We start from the raw sequence: 17,529 nt of genomic DNA, 5'->3' as shown, positions 1-17,529 counted from the left end.
TTGTTGTTCTTTACGCACTGAAAACAAAATGCTTCACATGCATACACCACCGCCATAACATTAAATAAAAGCGGAACACAAGGATCTCGTAAGAATCCTCCCCACGTTTCACTGAAGTTGACGAATAGTCTCTGCGAAATCCATTGCCAAAGGCGCAACAAATGTGACAACTTCAGCAGTTCGAGGGTGCACAAGAGTGAGTGCAGCGGCGTGAAGGGCCACTCGGTCAATGAGTGGTGTGGTGCAGGCGGCACCCCCATGCTCAACGTCCTGTAGTATCGGAAGCCCGGCAGCCGCCAAATGGCGTCTTATCTGATGTTTCTTGCCTTGTTGAATTCTGCATTCCAAAAGGGCAACACGGGCCTTCCGGAAGAACCGTATGACGCGATATTTGGTGTAGATCTTAGGGTCCATTGGATCTCGTAGGACCCCACGCAGCGGGATCCGCCGGAGGTCAGGCTCCATCACCGCACATAACGCGAGATACACCTTGTTGCACTGGGAATACGCGGCGCTTGTGCCCATCTGGTGGCGTAGTGAGTCCGCAGCGCAGTCGGTCTTTGCCATAACGAGACATCCACTTGTCTCTGCGTCGAGTCGGTGAACTTGGCCCTGACGAAATACGCCACGCGTTGTCTCCCCGTTCTTCGTAGAGGCGAGGATCAAAGAGACCACGTCGGTGGCTGTTTTGTCATTCATTTGAGTACAACTGAGTGCGTGGCGGGATGATGCCAGGTGCGGTGGCTTGTTAAGAACCAAAATGTCATTGTCCTCAAAAATAACAGGCAGGCACGATGCAAAGGAAAAAGAAGAAGTTGGAGAGGACCTCGCCGCTTGCATAGCCGCCTCCACACACTCATGCACACGAGGAAGTTTTACCGTCACATGAATATGTCCTTGCGGCGCGACAAATGCCTCAACTCCCTCCTGTTTTTCTGCAAGTAGCGTGCGCCAATAACTACATTGCGGTGCGAGTGCCACCAACGCATCCATGAGAGTCTGTGATTCTAACGATGATGACTGCGATGGCGATGATTGTGGTGGCATTAAGAAGTTTAACTCCTCCGGCCGCTCATCATTCCCGTGGCATTCGCCACACTCCTCGATAAAGTGCGGGAAACTCGAGTGCGACGGCTCCAATTCACCCCTTTTTAGCAGCAGCGCGTACTGCCGCAACAGCCGGCTGTCCACAAGGCATCGCTTCGGGTCTTTCAGAACACATGAAAGCGCGGAGCGATACACGGCCGTGTCGGAGCCACCGATCATATTCGTGCCTTGGCCACCCTCCAGCATGGCGGAAACCCACTTCCGCTCGAGGTCCGTCAGGCACCAATTACTGAGGCAGTCAAGAGAGACCCGCCGTGGCATCAACCGCTTACGCCGCACAATGTCGGAGATGACGCGACCACGCTCCATCGGCCACATTTCCTCGTGAAGGAACTGTGAGCCCCAGCGCTGAATAGCCCCCGCGTCCGTGGGAAACACAACGCCAGGATCAACATTAAAGCGGCAGGCTGTCGCAAGCGACTCGCGCAAAGCCGCCCGTTTTGGGTCGTCCGCACTCACTTCCCGCAGCTCCCATAACTTGTTGCGTAAACAAACCGCAACTTGTGTCGCACATGTCTCGGACGCTGCGGACATCTCGTCTTTGGCGGAAAAGCTCTCCAGAAAGAAAAGCGTCGCCGCCGGCACATCGAGATTCACCAACGCCGCCAACGCCGCACTCGCGCCGCTGCCAAGTGAGGGCAGTTTTGTGTTCATCGCCAACGCGAGCGCGGCTTGTGGGTTTAGTCGAACTAATTCCTCCACGACGCCACGGTACATCGCCACTTCATCAGGTAAAAACAACTCCTTTTCCTCCTGCTGTGGGATCTCCCTTGTTAAGAGTCGATGTGCAAATGCCTCCACAAGGCTAAAATCGTGCGCCATCAGCCGTCCCTCCGTCTTTGCTAGAAACCGAGACTGACGACAGCGCAGCTCTGTGACCGTGTGCTGCGTTGTATCCTTGACACAAAGCAAGTGGTTTGAGTTTTTTAACCACGTGCCAATGGGCGCAATATCGTTTTTGGATGCCAACACAACCTTCCTTGCCTCCTGTACACAAACCAGGGCCTCGGATTTTGGAAGCTCCGCCAACAGCTGCTGCAGTGCAACGGGGTGCAGAAGCTGAACAGCAGAAGCCGCCCCGAAGCCATCTACAAAGACCGTATCTATGAAGCAAGTTCTCACATCGTGTGGCGTCACATTTTTCTCCAACAAACGGAGTGTAGCAGCAGATGACCGCTGAACAAGCCCACGAACCTGGTGCATGCCCCTTCCTTCCCCACACCAAAGAGAGACAGAGAGAGAGAGTGTGTGTGTGTGTGTGTGTTTGTTTGTTTGTTTGTTTGTATGCGTAGCAATTTCAATGCCAGTTCAAAGATGGGGAGCAGAAGAAAAAATCCCCTCTTTCCCCCTAAAAAAAAAAAAAAAACAACCACCAAAATATAAAAGAGTGGTCGAGAACTTAGGCGAGTTTTGTAAATGTTTGAGGAAAGATAGTGGGATACAAATCTTCCTTTAGCAATATCCGGAAAGATTCCATTCCACATGCATCGATGCTACGTGAAACAAACATTATAGGTGCTCCTCATCCTCCTTTGCAAAGCAGAAAAATAAAAGAAGACACCCGCACATTTTTATTTCCGTATTAAAATAATCCTTCGTGTCTCTCTCTCTCACTCTCTCTCTCTCTTTCTCTCATTTTATATTTGTGCGTATGAGTAAATAAATAAATATATGAGTGTGCGCCCCCTGAAAGAAATCTACAAAAACAACACACACACACACACACACACAAAAGAAAAAAAAAAACTGAAAAGTAGGCGCGTGTTTGGGCCTACAACGTCATATCTCTGTCTGTTGTATGAATAAATGATTCTTCTTTTATCCCTCCACCAATTCCTCCTCCATACTATCCATATCATTTTGATCCTCAGGAACAACAGCATCATCGTTCACTGCGTCACTCTCTGTCTCACTTGAGGACGATGAGGCTGAAGATGAGGATGATGATAATAACCCACAGCAGCGGAGGCATGCAATGTAGTAGATGGACCGTCGTGAATTCATTCCCTCCGCCTCCATCCCCGGATACTCGCGTCGAATATGAACAAATTGCGTTCTCGTGTCGTCCAGTTCAAAGTAACGTGAATCGAGACAGTCAAAACAAAAAGAGGAGGGACACTCTGTACACATAAACACAGCCCCATCAAAGCCTTGCACCTTGCCGCACGAGACACAGCTATGACGGGGGCATGTCCACCGTCGTGGGCCAATCATGCCAGCTTTGGGTCTCCGCTCGCCGATACAATCGGCATGATATGCCTTGGGACACACGGCACAGTGGTACAATGGTTCTAACGGCCGCATGATTTCCCCACACACAAAGCAGTGGTGGGTAACACCCACGACTGCAGACCTCACACCTCGAATCTTCTTCGTTGTTGCATGGGACCTTGGCAGCCCTTCTACCTCGTTGCACAGCAGTGCCTCCACCATGGTTTCTTCCACGGAATTGTCGTGGTCAAAATCCACGACGTCCATATGTGACAAATGGCAGCGGGGATAATTTATAATTCGATTCTCATTGCCGAAAAGCAAAAGGATCTGGTGCGCGGAAAGTGCCGGAGCAGATGAATCATCCCCTTTGCAACTCCCGCCATCTACAATAAAGTCTCCAAGTGACGCTTTTCTTAGAGCCACGTCATGAATACGCTCTTCGATGGTGTTTTTTAGGCAAAGACGGTGCACACGGACAACACGTGTCTGACCAATGCGATGAGCTCGGTCGGCAGCCTGGCGGTCAATCTGCGGGTTGTAATGAGCATCAAAGAGAATAACGGTATCTGCGCCTGTCAGCGTCACACCAACACCGCCAGCTGTTGTGGTGAGGAGAAACACAAAACAAGCTGACCCGGGAGCATTAAAACGTATCATGGATAGTTCACGCTCCACACGTGGTGTAGAGCCGTCTATTCTTTCAAAGCCATAGCCTCGCAGTACACATAATGCCTGCAGAAGATCCAAAATAGAGGTAAAATTGGAAAATATAAGACAACGATGCCCATTCGCCTTAAACTCCCGCAGCATGCGGTCGAGTTCAATCATTTTAGCGCTCGGTGCAATGATGGAGGCTTCATCCAATTCTATACCTGCTGAAGCTAAGCGTTCTTCCCACCCCGCTTGGGCTGAGGCCCGAACCTCAACACCTAATATTCGTAGGGCTAACGGGTGACAACAGACAATACGTTGATGTGTAAAATGAGCCTGAAGACGTGTCGCATTGGCCTTATCTCCATTCAAAGCCTGCTCAGTCATACGGAAAAGTAATTGCCGCTGCAGGCGTGTAGGCTCAATCATACAAGTGGGTTCATCTACACGTGGCGGGATGCCCAACTCAATGGATCCCTTTGTTCGACGTAGCATAACGTATTGAAGCAACTTTGCGCAGTCCTCGGCTGCTTTGATTGGATCGTCGTCGTCGCCGCTGCTGTCGTAGCTGGCACAGTAGGAAGGGTATAGGAATTTCATGAGGCTCCACACCTCACCCAAATTGTTGTGAACAGGAGTACCCGTCACGGCGAGACGAAAGCATGCTGTAAGCTTCCGTGCCACATAAGAAATTATGGTATCGCGCCCCTTCAGTACATGGGCCTCATCAATCACAGCCACAACCCATGCCCGTTTGCGGAAAAACCCACGATCCTGATTGAAAACGGCGGGGGTTGTCACAAAAACACAATGACGATTGCCCCGAGTTGTGCGTATGGATGCCCGTCCCTTTCGCTCTCCGTGGTACTTCACGACACGCAGCGTTGGTGCCCACCGAGCGAGTTCTCTCGTCCATCCTGTGAGTGTCGACAGCGGCGATACAATAAGATGAGGCCCGTCAATGGTGTGCTGTGTTTTAAGCAGGTGGAGAAAGGCCGAGATCTGCGCCGTCTTGCCGAGACCCATGTCATCCGCCAGAATGCATGACGATCCCCTGTGAAAGTTGTTCAGTAAGTATTGGACCCCTTCAAGCTGGTAGGAGCGCAATATGTAGCCACTCGCCGCGCCTGTATTCTCCGGCGTTGATACGGGCGCAGGGAGAAACTGCGGCCCTCGCGTCTCCGCCTCAATGCGGCGCACCGCCTTGTCACTAAAAAAAGGCTCAAATACCCGCACAAGGTCAACGTTGTGCCGCAACTCCCATCGAAATTGAACCGCAAATCGTTCGGCAATTTCTGCCAGCACAGCATTGGACCGCGTCGTCCACGGAAGATCACGGAGAGCCACAGGCGTGGTTGCTGTGGGAGCCGCGACGTGTACGCCTTCACTGGACGAGACTGCCGCCGCCTCTTTGGGCTGCACAGACACTTTGTGATGGCCACCAATAAGCAGGCGCAACTCCTCCTCCTCCTCCTCCAAGTCCCTTTCATCTGAGAGCAGAACGACCTTCACAGGACTGGAAAAGGCCGTGTCAACTGAAGATGTCTTCTCAGCACAGCTCAGCTCGGCCGCATTCGGCGATGCGGTGGCGGAGGCGGCATCCGCCACCACATCTTCTGCTGTTGTTTTGTATTCTTGTGTGCTTTCTAGCGATACGTCTCCTTCGATGCGATGACGCTTGAGTCCCGTCCTGGGAACCCGCCTTTTGCCAAGAAATGTAGCGAATGGATTATCAAAGCCCATTCACTTGACCAGCGGTTAAATCAGAGCCCTCTAAACTGCAAGTGTACGTAAATATACATACACAGAAAGGGAAGAAAGAAAAGGGCAAGCAATGTACACAAAAGGAAATAATGTAGAAGAAAAAAAAAGCTAAACAACAAATCAGATAAATGGCAGAGTCCAGTGCAAGAAAAGAAGAAACTACAAAAACGGGAGCAAAGTGAATGAGGCGATGATGCCGATGGTCGATTCACAGACAATGAAAAAATTCCAACATAAAAAAAGAATGTTGTGTATTCCTGCTGACGTGCCCACCTTCCTCTCCTCTGTCCCCCTTTCCCCCCTCCCTCCACACACACACAAAATAAAAAGAAACTGTGAATGCTCTCACCGCATCCACCTGCTCTCTCCTATTTGATTTCCCTCATGCGCCCTGTTTCCCTTTTCTTTCCCATCCAAGAATAGAGAAACAGTCAGGGAAAAGTGAGCCACCACCCACTCTGATATCCGACTTCCCTCGCATTTCAGCACAATCGAACCTCGCCCCACCTAAAACTTTCAATCTCCCCCCGTCCCCCTTGTCACACCTAACCGCCATTGCGGCACAAACACACAAAAAAGAAAAATGATGCAAATTCTCTTCTTCTGCTTTTTTGTTGTTTTCCCTCCTCTCCCTCACCAAATGTTGCTGGTGTTGAGTTCATCGCGTGTTGTGACGCGACTCAGGACGACTGTGATATCGTCCTTCTTTCCACCCTTTGCGTCCGCCGCACCAAACGTGCGCAACATCGATGCCCACGGTGTGTGGGCCTCTTCGTCCACCGATATCTTGTAGGCATTCTGCACAAGTCGCTGCGCCACACGCTGCGGATCGATATACGCAACTTTCTCGTCTGCGATGATAGCGCTAAGGAAGAAACCAACAAGTGGCACCCGCTCAAAGACACTCCCTTCCACCTTCCCGACCCAACCGGCATCAGAGGCAATTGCGGCGTTAAACAAATTGTCAAAAAAACCATCCGTGGCGGCAATGACAACGTCACCCTTCTGCACCTCCACCTTCTCACGTGTGGCGTCACTTACTTTATCCGAGAAGGCACGACCCCGAAGGTGTTTTGGCACGACCGCCAGTTGAAAAGGAGCATTAAAGCCATGGACCTTTTCGTGCACGCGATGGAGGACTTTGCGGTTACGAACGACGAGGAGGCCACTGTCCCCAACGTTGGCGACATCAATAACATGCTTCCCAGTGTCCTCCTTGCGCAATGCCGCCACGCACGCCGTGGCGCTGCCTGCTTTCACCTTCTTGTCATTCAGCACCTTGTCAAAGGCGGACTGGAGAATGATCTCGGGATTCAACTCCTTGCGGTGGGTCTCGGCAAAAAGTTTGGCGTTTTCCATCAGAGAGTTCGAGAAAAGCGCTGGGTCCACCCCCTCGTCACGCCAGCCACCAACACCATCCGCCACACCAATGACTTTGTATGTGTTGGAAACAAAAAAGCTGTCTTCCCCGCAGTCCAACTCAATGAAACTGGCACGTTTTCTCCAAGAAACAAAACGACGCCGCTGACGCTCCTCCACATCACTACGATAGCTCTGAGCGGGAGAGGGCCTTGCTTTACAAAAGGCCCATGTCTGCAGCACAAGTTCCTCAACGTCTTTCTCATCTTCTGGGATTTCTTCAGGCGGTAGGCCCCAATTACTCGTATTGTTTGCCGCCGCCTGCACCACCTCTGGGGGAACAGGTATACTCTGCCATATCCCCATTACTAACCCACCAAAATAATAATAATAATAAATAAATAAGATGAGCAGAATACCCTACAAGACAAAAAAACCCCGTCAAACCGAAAAGGGAATAAGACAAAAACAACAACAACAACAACAAAAAAGTTTCATCACAGCGGTAGGGGAAGGCATAAAAAGGCGGATATCGAAAATAAATGTATACATGTGAAAAGAGGAGGGAGGAAAAAAAAAAAAAGAAGAGGTAGTGGTAGTGGGCATGTGCGACAGAATGTTCACCGCCTCTTCCTCCTTCTCTACAAATACCAAAAAATTAAAAAAATAATAATAAAAAAGAAAAACTGACACTGCACATTTTGAAAAAAAAAAAAAAACTTTTTTTTAAAACAACATGAAGATAACAACAACAACAAGAGGAAAAAAAAAAGGAAAAAAGCAACTCCGTTTGGACCTGCTCAGTTCCGTTCCTACGGTCACACAAATCAAAAGGGGACAGTGAGTGCGTGGACTGCTCACCACAAAAAAAAAACAACAACAAAAAAACGTCAACGGCCACCCGTAAAGAAACAAATCCTGTTATCCGAACACCATAACCAAATGAAAGGAAAAAAGCATGCAAGACTAAACCGCTCCATCTCACAAGTACTCAGTGTGATCACTCATGCCGGTATTCATCCCACACGGATGTTAAAGGTCAAAATACGTAATTACAACACAGACACACACACAAAAAAAAGAAAGACACGACAACTGAGGTTCAATGGAAAGAAGAGAGTGACGATGTTGATAAAAATCACAACTTATGGCTCCCAACTATTCAAAAGGTTTTTTATCTTTATTTTCCTTCCCCCCTTCCCTTCCTACAGGGAGTTGTAATCATCATCTTCATCCGTCAACACATCCGAGGGCAGTACGCCACAAGCCAACAAAACTTCTTTAGCCATGCGGACAAACGCAGTAGGGCCGCAAACCATAGCGAGAACAGGAGATGACGGGCCCAAGAAATCCCCCACAAAACTCTGAATGTCCTTCTCATCGGGTCGCCGACCGCATGTAAAGAGCGACCACAATGACTCATCTCCGGCTGCATTCGCTGAGAGCTCCTGCTGCTTCGTGAGGTAGCAATGGAACTGGTATTCGAGGTGCTCTGTTTTGGAATGGTGCCACCGTACAAAGTCCTCTAATTTCGCAACGCAGGAGACCCGTCTTTCAACATGGAGGTGAATGATACGAAGTTTTGGTATCCCCTGCATGCGTTTGCCCTCAAATTCTTGACGAAGCGAGGAGTAAGGCGCCGTCATAGCGATCCCTGCAGAAAGCATCACAACACGTCCCCCCACCTCACGCAGACGGCTCATATGATGCATCAAGGTGAAGCTCCCACCATACAGAACTAATGAAAATCGCTGATGTAACGCGTTGTTTGACATCCACGCCGTTCCACCGTTGGAGTGTTCTGCAGTCTTGATGATGAGAGTAAAATCACATCCCTCCTTATTCAGTTCAACCACGGTCCACCGCCGCACAAAATGCCTCCCGGGAGGGGCCGCAATGGGCAGCTCCAAGTCAACAAACTGCCCTGGTACCAATGAGTTGGTGTCAAGCTCTCCCTCAGATAGCCGAAAGTAGTACTCATGTGTATCGTCACACACAGGCTCGACTGCTACACACGTCAGGATCGGGTGATTCAAATAACTGAATAGTTGCAGTCTATTCCCCGTTACCATCCCAGCAAACACATGCCCACTACGAACGCCACTATGAATCCCTGCACCAAGTCCATTCATACTACGGTGGGTTCTTCTACTATCCTCCAAAGGAGAAATCATCGCTCCCTGCATGTTAGCAATGACCATTTCCGCGTAATTATCACTTGCAAGACGCGGCCCGGAATTATTTAACGTCACAAACACCTCACCGTCCTCTACGGTGACGATGTGGGTGCGTTGTTTCATTCCCTTGGAGCATACCTTCTGTGGTGCCTTCTTGTCCGGAACTCCCTCCGGCGTCATCTGCAGGGCCCAGTAAAGACCCTCACCGGTGTCAAGAGTGATGCGGTACTCATGCCACGGGCACACAACGCACGGATGACTCCCCATTTCCTCAATATCGCCTTCTAGCAGCGGCCCACCATGATGATAGCAGGCGTTGTCTAGCGCGTAAAACCGATCCTTGTAGCGATACACGGCGATATTCCTCTTATCGCACTTGACCAACTGCCGACTTTTTTCCTTAAACGACGCCGCCGGCCCAACGTAAAATCGCCCTGTTGTTGCCATTGCCACGTTTCCTTCCCTGTGAAAATAATAATAACAATAAACGCACAAGAAACATATCCCATTACTTTTGCCAGCAATGCAACGCGAAGCAAAAAAAGCAAAGCAAAAAATAACAAAAAGGACAACAAGGAAAGGAAAAAAAAAAAAAAAAACATATGGATATAGAACTCAGATCTGTTTACTTCTTTGCGTCTCCAATTGTTTTTTAAACGCTTATTTTTTATTCCTTCTTTTTAGCACCAAAAGGGAATTAAATAACTAGCACCGCCTCTGACCATTTTGTTACATCTCCTTTTAATTTTTGTTCTCCTTATGTCTTCAAGCTCCCTTGAGAGAAAACCTCTGCTTCTCGGCATTTTCAACAACCCGCTCGCGGTGGAGTCCCTTGCGGCGGCGAACACGCTCGAGTAACTGCCCCGCAATGTTTTTCATCACCACCTCGTTGCCATATTCCTCAATTTCTTCTTTTGTTGTCGGTGTAAAGTACGGGTCCGCATCCACAATGCTCCACAGACTCATTTGGAGTTGTGCCGTCGATGCCCCTTGCGTTATGACACGTAGCTCATCCTGCAGCCCAAACGCCTCCACGGCAGGCAGCAGGCAACGGATGTAGAAGAGATCACTGCCTTCATTAGGCACTTCTTCAATAATCTCCGCGCGACGACGGCTGAGAGACCCATAAATCTTCCCCTGTGTCGCACCAAACGAGTATACAGTGCACTCATATACAGGCTCCACGAGTCGCCGTGGGTGAAGCTCCATCGCCGCACGGCAGGCGTCCCGAACGCATGGCAACACCATTCCACCTGTCAGGCCGGAGGAGGTGTCAACTGAAATATCCGTAATGATAAACGCAATGTTCAACAAAGGCTCCTGTGCCATGGGGCCACTCTCAGCTGCTGCCTGAAATCCCGCTATGATGGAGTCCTTCCAGTCCTCAAATAGTCGCAACTTTTCCAAAGATGTTTCGTCGTCACCAAACTGCAGCAACAAGAGTGCTCCGAGAAACCTAAGCTTTGTTGGACCAGATGCAACAATCCCCTGTTGCATTTCCGCTGCCCATCGCTTGTTTGCCCTTAGCGCAGCTTCCACCTGTCGCAGCACCTGCATGCTGGAACCATGATTCATGCAGTCATCTTTAATTATATCGAACACCTCTGGAGGCATACAACGGGCGTGTAGAGTGATCGAGAAGGCACCATCAGCAGTCGTGCCCGTATGCAACTTGGGCTTCATACTCGCACCTCCAGCAGCAAGAGTCTCTCGAAACGACACAATCGGTTCAGACGCCAAAACCTCCACCCGAGCAAAAGTATCCACAAGATCTTTTAAACATCGCTCCAAGTGTACTTCCCCAGCTGTGCCAATCACATGTTCACCCGTGGGGAGAATGCTCACTTCCACCTGCGGGTCAACCCGGTACAACAACCGTAACCCTTTCACCAGTTGGAGGTGGTCTTTCGGATCCTTTGGATAGACAGAGGCACGCAAGATGGATGTGCTCTGCAAGACGAGGGGTTTAAACGGCGGCACCCCCTCCATCGTTGACAATGTGGCGTACTTTGTGATGTATGACGTGAGTCCACCAACGCCACAAAGTGTTCCGCTACAGGCTTCGGTCGCCTCATCCAAACCCGTGCCACGGAAAAGAAAAACTTTCCCCACATTTACCTCAACTACCTTTTCATCGCTGTGAACATGCACCCTTTGACCTGGAATAAGGCGACCACTATAGACTCGGGCAAATCCAATAAATGCATCGTCCCCATCTTCCTCTTGTCCAATCGTTGTACCCACAAGAAACTGCGTATCAATAAGCCGACAGACATAAAGAATACATGGTGCATCAGGACTGTTTGAGCAATTCATCAACGCATCCTTTACTTGACTAGAGGCCTCATCAAATCGCGGAATAAGGAGGGGCAGTCGACGGCGTTGCGCTACAACAGGAGAATCTAACTTGTCGCAAATGACGCTTAGAACACAATTTGCAAGCGGAAGCCATGAAGACAGCAACGCCTTTAATTTTCCTCGCTGGTCGCGTCGAGGGTTATTCCACAAGCGCTCTGGAACACCCAGCTTAGCAGCCATACGCAACTGCAGCTCCACATTATCTTTCTCTCGAAGAAACGTTCGGTATAATTGCCAAATGGGTTCCAGCATTAACTGCACTGCTAGCGGTTGCTGTCCAGCTCGCCGTGGAGTTATATCGATGGCCTTTGTTTTGGCATCAAGATAATACTCTCCCCAGAGAGATGCATGCAAATTGGCAATATCCAATTTGCTCTCGTAGAGAGAAGCAAAAAAATTGGTCGTGAAGGCCCATCCATCGTAGCAACTACAAAAAAGTACGTTGCCTTTCGTCGGGCAGAACCATACATCATCACTAGGATCACCACGATCTTGATGCATGAAAGACTCCTCACCCTCCTGAATCTTGAGTTGATTGGCAAAAGCAGCAAGTGCAGCGTTGCATGATTCCACAATGGAACGCATTCGGTAATATGCCTCCTCTGGGGTAATTTGCTGCACCATAACCAAAAGGTCCACCTTGTTAAGTACAAGACACATAGATAGACCCTCACGATACGCGTGACGCAGCATGCTGCTTGTCTGCTGCGTTACACCGTCCACCACATCGACAATGATGACTGCACCATCACACAACCGCATTGCTGTAGACACTTCACATGAGAAATCAATGTGTCCAGGCGAATCCACAAGATTCAAAAGGTGCTCTACCCCTTTGTGGACGTGCCGCAGCGCAATGGAACTAGCCTTCATTGTGATACATCGCTCCTGTTCGTCTGGACGGGAGTCTAGCAGCCGAACCTCGCCCGCAAGTTGCGGAGAGAGAATACCGTTGCTCGCAACGAGGTAGTCGCTAATTGTGGTCTTGCCGTGATCCACATGAGCCACCATGCAGAAATTACGGGTTCGCTCCGGCTTCTCGCTAAGACGCTGCAGATAGGCGGTGGTCTCGAGACTCATGAAATTGTGACACCGGTGCCTGCACAACAATACGAATAATAGTTTCTAAAATAAGAGGTACAGCCTCTCACTCCTCTCCCACCCGACGTGTATGTAATTATTTACGTATGTATGTGTATAGTGAGAAGCGTGTTTCCTTCTCTTTCTTCTTCTGTGTTTGCACGACCGCACTTTATGTACCCTTACTCTTCCTTTTCGTCCTTCTTCTGCAGAATCCCGTTTTTGCTTCCCCCCTCCTCCTTCCCTCACGCACACGTACGGCCGTTCTCTCTCTCACACACACTCTCTCTTTTTCTTATTGTGCCTGTTTGACCCCACAGCTCTCGTCACCCCTCTAAACGGCAAGATGTCAGCAAAAATGCACACACACACACACACAAAGAAAAAAAAAAAAAAAGGAAAAAAAAGGAAAAAAAAAAGGAAAAAAGGTACATAAATAAATAAATCGTCTTGTCGACGGGTTCAATTTGCCAGGACATTCAAACGAAGCAAAACCAAAAGACGATTGACATCTCATTCATTCGTTCATTCATTGGCTCATCTCGCACCCTTCACTCTCACTGCTTCCGTTTCATCCTCTTCTTCTTCCGCACAGACGGTTGATGCCGCTCGGTGCCAAACGAACCCACACTTCACCGTGGTGTCAAATAAGTTCACTAGTCTGCATGCACCTTCTTTTTTTCCCCCTTTTCTTTTTTCCGTCTTCTCCTTTTCTTTTGCAAATTAAATACATATCTTAACCAGTTTTGTAAAAATATGTGGGTTTCTTGCAACCAACTCCCTACTACTACGTGCTAATAAGACTCCAAGAATACGGCGGCTAAAACAACTCTGGTCTAGACTTTGGCAACATGATCCAGTGGCCATCAGGTCCATGCAGGCCACTGAACGACTTCTCTTTAGGCATCAGGAAGTACAGGTAGATAAAGGCAATCAGATAACCCCACACCTGAAAGTACTTCTTGCGCGATTGAATCTCGATCAATTCGGTCGTGGAAATATCCCATGGCCTCTTTGTGTGCCGCTGGTAGTACTTCGCCTCGGGCGCCGGAAGCTTTTCGATATTCACGTCTATCGGTTGAAAGTACGTCCATGACATGTAGGTATCATAGATGGCGGTGTTGGGCTCCTGGAACGGGGATGAGGAGCGGACACCACGCTCGTTCATGGGGAAGGCGTTCTGGATGTCACATGTGTTCATGCACTCACCGCCAGTTGAGAAAGTGGGGCCGTTGCCTACCAACGCCTTGCGTGTGGCGGCCAAAGCAAACATCGGCGTCTTCCGCATCATTTTTGCTTAAAACTTGGCACTTATTTTTTTTATTTTTTATTTTATTTTTAAGTGTAAAAAAAAAAAAAAAAAAAAAAAAAAAAAAAGAAAAAACAACAACAACACAACAGTGAATAATCTTCTGGGCCACTGACCGGATCCTGAAATCATCTCAGGAAACCAAACAAGAAGGGAAAAGGGGTAATGCAGAGGCAGTTCATTGCCTCAATGTTTTCTTCTGATTAAACATATATAGAATAATCTTCTGGGCAGCTGGCCGGATCCTGAAATAATCTATGGAAACCAAACAAGTTAGGAAAAAAGGTTCGTTAGTTAATTGCTTCAATGTTTTCTTTTCATTCAATATATATATATAAATTCTGTGGACCACTAGCATGGTCCTTAGTCCTCAGTTAGGATTTACATATTATTACTTACGAAGTGGCAGACTTTGGGGTCCTCCAACCACAAGACCCCGCCGCGTGGTGGGAATCAAAAGGGGGTGGGTGGGATGGCAAAATAAAAACAAATATTATCTGGCCTCTATCGGCTCCCTGCCCCTACAAAGTCGCGTTCTTCCCAAAAGATTCATACGGCAGAAAAGTATCATAAAGAATGTCTGCATTTATCAGGATGTACATTCATTAATTAAGTTAGCCAGCTCTCCCGCGATCATTCTTTTCACAAGCTCCTATTCTTTTGACCGTTCGACTGACCTTTTGTACTCAGGTAGGATCCGAAATATTATTACCTACGAAGTGGCAGAATTTGGGGTCCTCCAACCACAAGACCTCGCCGCTCCGCTTCGCAAGTTCCACCCCTTCACCAAACCCTGAAGTGTGAAACACGACCGCGTGACATGCCGTCTGCGGGGCTGTCCGCTGGCCGTACGTAAGCAAAGAATGCCTGTGTTCCGCGAGAGTCCAAAAACTCATATATCCGTTGCGGCTCCCACATCATGGCGTGTGTTTCCGAGCTACCTTTATTCGCCGCTCCTTGCAGCGAAGTGTTGTCCACCCAAACGTCCATGGTGGATGGCAAGATGGCGGAAAATGCCGATAAGGCCAAGCGTACCGCGCGCACCTCGGCCTGCATGATAAGAAAAGACTTCCTCTCCCATTCCCTTCCGGCAATTATAACGTCGCCGGAGTCTGGAATGAAAAAAGCTACACTTCCCTGGAGCGATGCATCCGCGATGATGGCGGCCGATGCCTTTTCCGTGGGATTGATGATTCGCTTGCGATTGTTCTCGATGGTGTGTCGTAACCTCTCGCCCAAACCAGCCACTGGCGGCGGAAGGTTCGCCGGGGATTTCGCCTGCACAATCACCCAGTTATGTGCGGATAATCGGCGTCGCACTGCCCTGATGAAAGAGTGGTGGTCACATAAACGCATGCCTAAAATGGCAGCCAAATATAAAAAGCGTGACGCCACAACCTCCATTTCCGCGATGGTTAAAGAATTGAGCGACGGCACGGCGCATACAGAGCGGAAAAACTTGTCACTCAGAAATACCGCACGGTGAGTGTGACCAAACTGCACCCCAGGAAGATGTACTACATGGCGCCAGATTCGTGGTCCTCCCCCATCGTGGCGCGACGGCCGTCCGCATTACGAAGCACCCGGGCTTCCCACAATGTCGCATCGCTTTTCGACTCTGTGATGCGTATATTACCGATCCATACGTCGACACGCACCAATGGAGCTGCAGCCCAAAGGAAGTGAGCCACCGTCGTCACCACCGCAATTGCCGAGGTAATAACGATCTGGAGAATTTCCGGGCTGGCTTTGTACCCCATAGGGAGCCGTGTCAGCTCCACCAGCGTGCCGACCTCCACGCGGCATCAAAAGAGATGCCGAGTCTCCCGCGGTAAAGAAACTCGGGAAAAGGATGTTTTTAATTCCAGGCAGAAAGCGGCCTCAGCCATCACAGGTGGCAAATAATGGAAACTGTGCAAAAGAGGAGCATTCGCCCCTTAAGAGTCGTCTATTTTCTTGCCGCGTGGCCACGCAATCCATCGTCGTCGCAAACCGGCGGTTTTCTCCTCCGCAAACAAAAAGCCGTTATCCATCCGCTTGTTGTTGCAGACGAAGCGTCCTCGATTACTCCCGCTTTCTTCAATAATCGCGCGTCATAGACTGGAGTCCTCCGTGAGCTTTCACCTGATGTAAAAGAGGACGGAGGAAAAGGGGACCGCCCGACGCGTCCTCGGCGCGCGTCTCGTAATTGTAGCGGAGTGAGGATGAAAATCAGAGAAAAAGCGCTCCTCTGATTTCAACCAGGGCTCCTGCCCTTCCGAAGCTTCTCACTTCACATCAATGCGACCAGCCACAGCACCTGGGTCAGCATTGTGGTTTAGTTCCCGTAATATCGAACTGTGTTCTGGGGAAGGTCGAACGGGTCGACGTGCCTCGCCAACAGCGAGATCACGTGCGGGTCCAAATCGTGTTTCTCCACGGTTTGAGCGGCGTGCCGCAACGCACCCCGTTTTATGGAACGCGCCGTGGCACCCCAAGGAGCCAGAGCTCGCTCCAATTGGGCAGTCGTAATATTCGTGAGCTTTTCGTTTTCTTGAAGTGTCCCGCATAAATTTATAGTGTCGAACGCGTCCTGCCCTCGTATCCTGACGAACCGCAAGGCGCGGTGGGGATCCCGCCCTCACCGTCTTTGGTGCCACGGACCAATCCAAAAACTAAGCTCCCGTCCGCCTCCAGTGTGAAATTGTTGGGAGTGAAGGCCGCAATCCCAAACCAACGACTCGCTGTTATCCACGCAAGTCGAAAAACAACACGTTCCTTACAATCGGTCCGACTGCGGATAACTTGATTCATCTATTCCTCTGTCACGGGGCGCGCCTGCCTCGTCTGCCTCGTCTGCCTCGTCTACGATCGCGCCGCAACTTTTTGTAACCTCAAAGCCGCCATGCCCAGCGGGGTTCCATTCATTTGCAGCATGGACCGCAGAGTCCTGGCGTGCCGCGGTCGGGTCGATGGCGCCACGTCTAACAGTGCCATCAAAAAGGCCGCACGGCCCTCCGCGTTGATCGGCTGTTCGTGCGTGCGGCAAAAAGGTCATAAGTTGCCCAGCTAGAGACATTCTCTGCTCCCACGTTGACGGCGTCCACATTTCTCGGGCCACCTCGTTCGCCCTCCTCACGCAGCCGGCCCAAAGCGGAGACGTCGGTGATTCGTCGTACCACAGTCGAGCGTCGTTGGCGGATAAGCTCCACTGCCCTTCTCGACGAATGCGTCGGGCAATTCAAAATATCGGGTGGGACATCGGCGGCGCGGTGCGACGCCTGTGAGGATTGGTGGGAGGTGGTGGAATGAATGGGGCTGCCGTCTTCCGCTCCCATAAGCGGCGGGCAGCCCCTCTGCCGTTTTTGACGGCCGTCTGCGCTGCGAGCGATTCCTTCTGGTCGTGCTGCGTACGCTGCACATGGATGCGTCGCGTCCACAAATACGACACAATCGGCGTCGCAACGATCGTTGCTGTTGCGTGCGTAGGGGGGCGCGCAGTTCGGAGATCGGGACGCTGGACTCAGTAGT

General features: G+C 50.0%; 6 protein-coding genes across 6 annotated transcripts, besides 23 other annotated features; all 6 read right to left on the bottom strand.

The window, feature by feature from the left end:
* Positions 1-1,608: part of a sequence feature (areas merged during assembly that could not be assigned to a particular haplotype. This can correspond to areas where the two haplotypes were merged or to regions with more than two copies in the genome that were merged during assembly.) that runs on past the window's edge.
* Positions 109-2,310, bottom strand: Tc00.1047053507081.70 (hypothetical protein, conserved; the record flags this gene model as incomplete). Its single annotated transcript, XM_808500.1, has 1 exon — positions 109-2,310. The coding sequence occupies one exon, from the start codon at positions 2,308-2,310 to the stop codon at positions 109-111; it is 2,202 nt and encodes a 733-aa protein (XP_813593.1).
* Positions 1,609-2,155: a sequence feature (areas merged during assembly that could not be assigned to a particular haplotype. This can correspond to areas where the two haplotypes were merged or to regions with more than two copies in the genome that were merged during assembly.).
* Positions 2,156-4,924: a sequence feature (areas merged during assembly that could not be assigned to a particular haplotype. This can correspond to areas where the two haplotypes were merged or to regions with more than two copies in the genome that were merged during assembly.).
* Positions 2,353-2,391: a microsatellite.
* Positions 2,708-2,741: a microsatellite.
* Positions 2,816-2,838: a microsatellite.
* Tc00.1047053507081.60 (helicase-like protein, putative) lies at positions 2,926-5,715 on the bottom strand (the record flags this gene model as incomplete). Its single annotated transcript, XM_808499.1, has 1 exon — positions 2,926-5,715. One exon carries the CDS (start codon positions 5,713-5,715, stop codon positions 2,926-2,928), a length of 2,790 nt encoding a protein of 929 aa, XP_813592.1.
* Positions 4,925-6,239: a sequence feature (areas merged during assembly that could not be assigned to a particular haplotype. This can correspond to areas where the two haplotypes were merged or to regions with more than two copies in the genome that were merged during assembly.).
* Positions 6,240-7,902: a sequence feature (haploid, Esmeraldo-like haplotype).
* Tc00.1047053507081.50 (hypothetical protein, conserved) lies at positions 6,370-7,461 on the bottom strand (the record flags this gene model as incomplete). Its single annotated transcript, XM_808498.1, has 1 exon — positions 6,370-7,461. One exon carries the CDS (start codon positions 7,459-7,461, stop codon positions 6,370-6,372), a length of 1,092 nt encoding a protein of 363 aa, XP_813591.1.
* Positions 7,474-7,500: a sequence feature (AT_rich).
* Positions 7,558-7,582: a microsatellite.
* Positions 7,748-7,775: a sequence feature (AT_rich).
* Positions 7,800-7,827: a sequence feature (AT_rich).
* Positions 7,903-8,525: a sequence feature (haploid, non-Esmeraldo-like haplotype).
* Tc00.1047053507081.40 (hypothetical protein, conserved) lies at positions 8,301-9,719 on the bottom strand (the record flags this gene model as incomplete). The annotated part of the gene is made up of 1 exon (XM_808497.1): positions 8,301-9,719. The coding sequence occupies one exon, from the start codon at positions 9,717-9,719 to the stop codon at positions 8,301-8,303; it is 1,419 nt and encodes a 472-aa protein (XP_813590.1).
* Positions 8,526-14,012: a sequence feature (heterozygous, Esmeraldo-like haplotype).
* Positions 9,810-9,871: a sequence feature (T-rich).
* Positions 10,038-12,710, bottom strand: Tc00.1047053507081.30 (translation elongation factor EF-2, putative; the record flags this gene model as incomplete). Its single annotated transcript, XM_808496.1, has 1 exon — positions 10,038-12,710. The coding sequence occupies one exon, from the start codon at positions 12,708-12,710 to the stop codon at positions 10,038-10,040; it is 2,673 nt and encodes an 890-aa protein (XP_813589.1).
* Positions 13,089-13,137: a microsatellite.
* Positions 13,531-14,001, bottom strand: Tc00.1047053507081.20 (hypothetical protein, conserved; the record flags this gene model as incomplete). The annotated part of the gene is made up of 1 exon (XM_808495.1): positions 13,531-14,001. One exon carries the CDS (start codon positions 13,999-14,001, stop codon positions 13,531-13,533), a length of 471 nt encoding a protein of 156 aa, XP_813588.1.
* Positions 14,013-14,263: a sequence feature (haploid, non-Esmeraldo-like haplotype).
* Positions 14,022-14,052: a sequence feature (AT_rich).
* Positions 14,057-14,094: a microsatellite.
* Positions 14,114-14,673: a mobile genetic element.
* Positions 14,114-17,474: a mobile genetic element.
* Positions 14,264-17,529: a sequence feature (areas not merged during assembly with more than two copies in the genome that could not be assigned to a particular haplotype).
* Positions 14,674-14,779: a mobile genetic element.

This window comes from Trypanosoma cruzi, genomic scaffold, assembly GCF_000209065.1.
Source record: "Trypanosoma cruzi strain CL Brener 1047053516867 genomic scaffold, whole genome shotgun sequence".
NCBI lineage: Eukaryota > Euglenozoa > Kinetoplastea > Trypanosomatida > Trypanosomatidae > Trypanosoma > Trypanosoma cruzi.
This window is presented reverse-complemented; position numbering and strand designations above follow the sequence as displayed.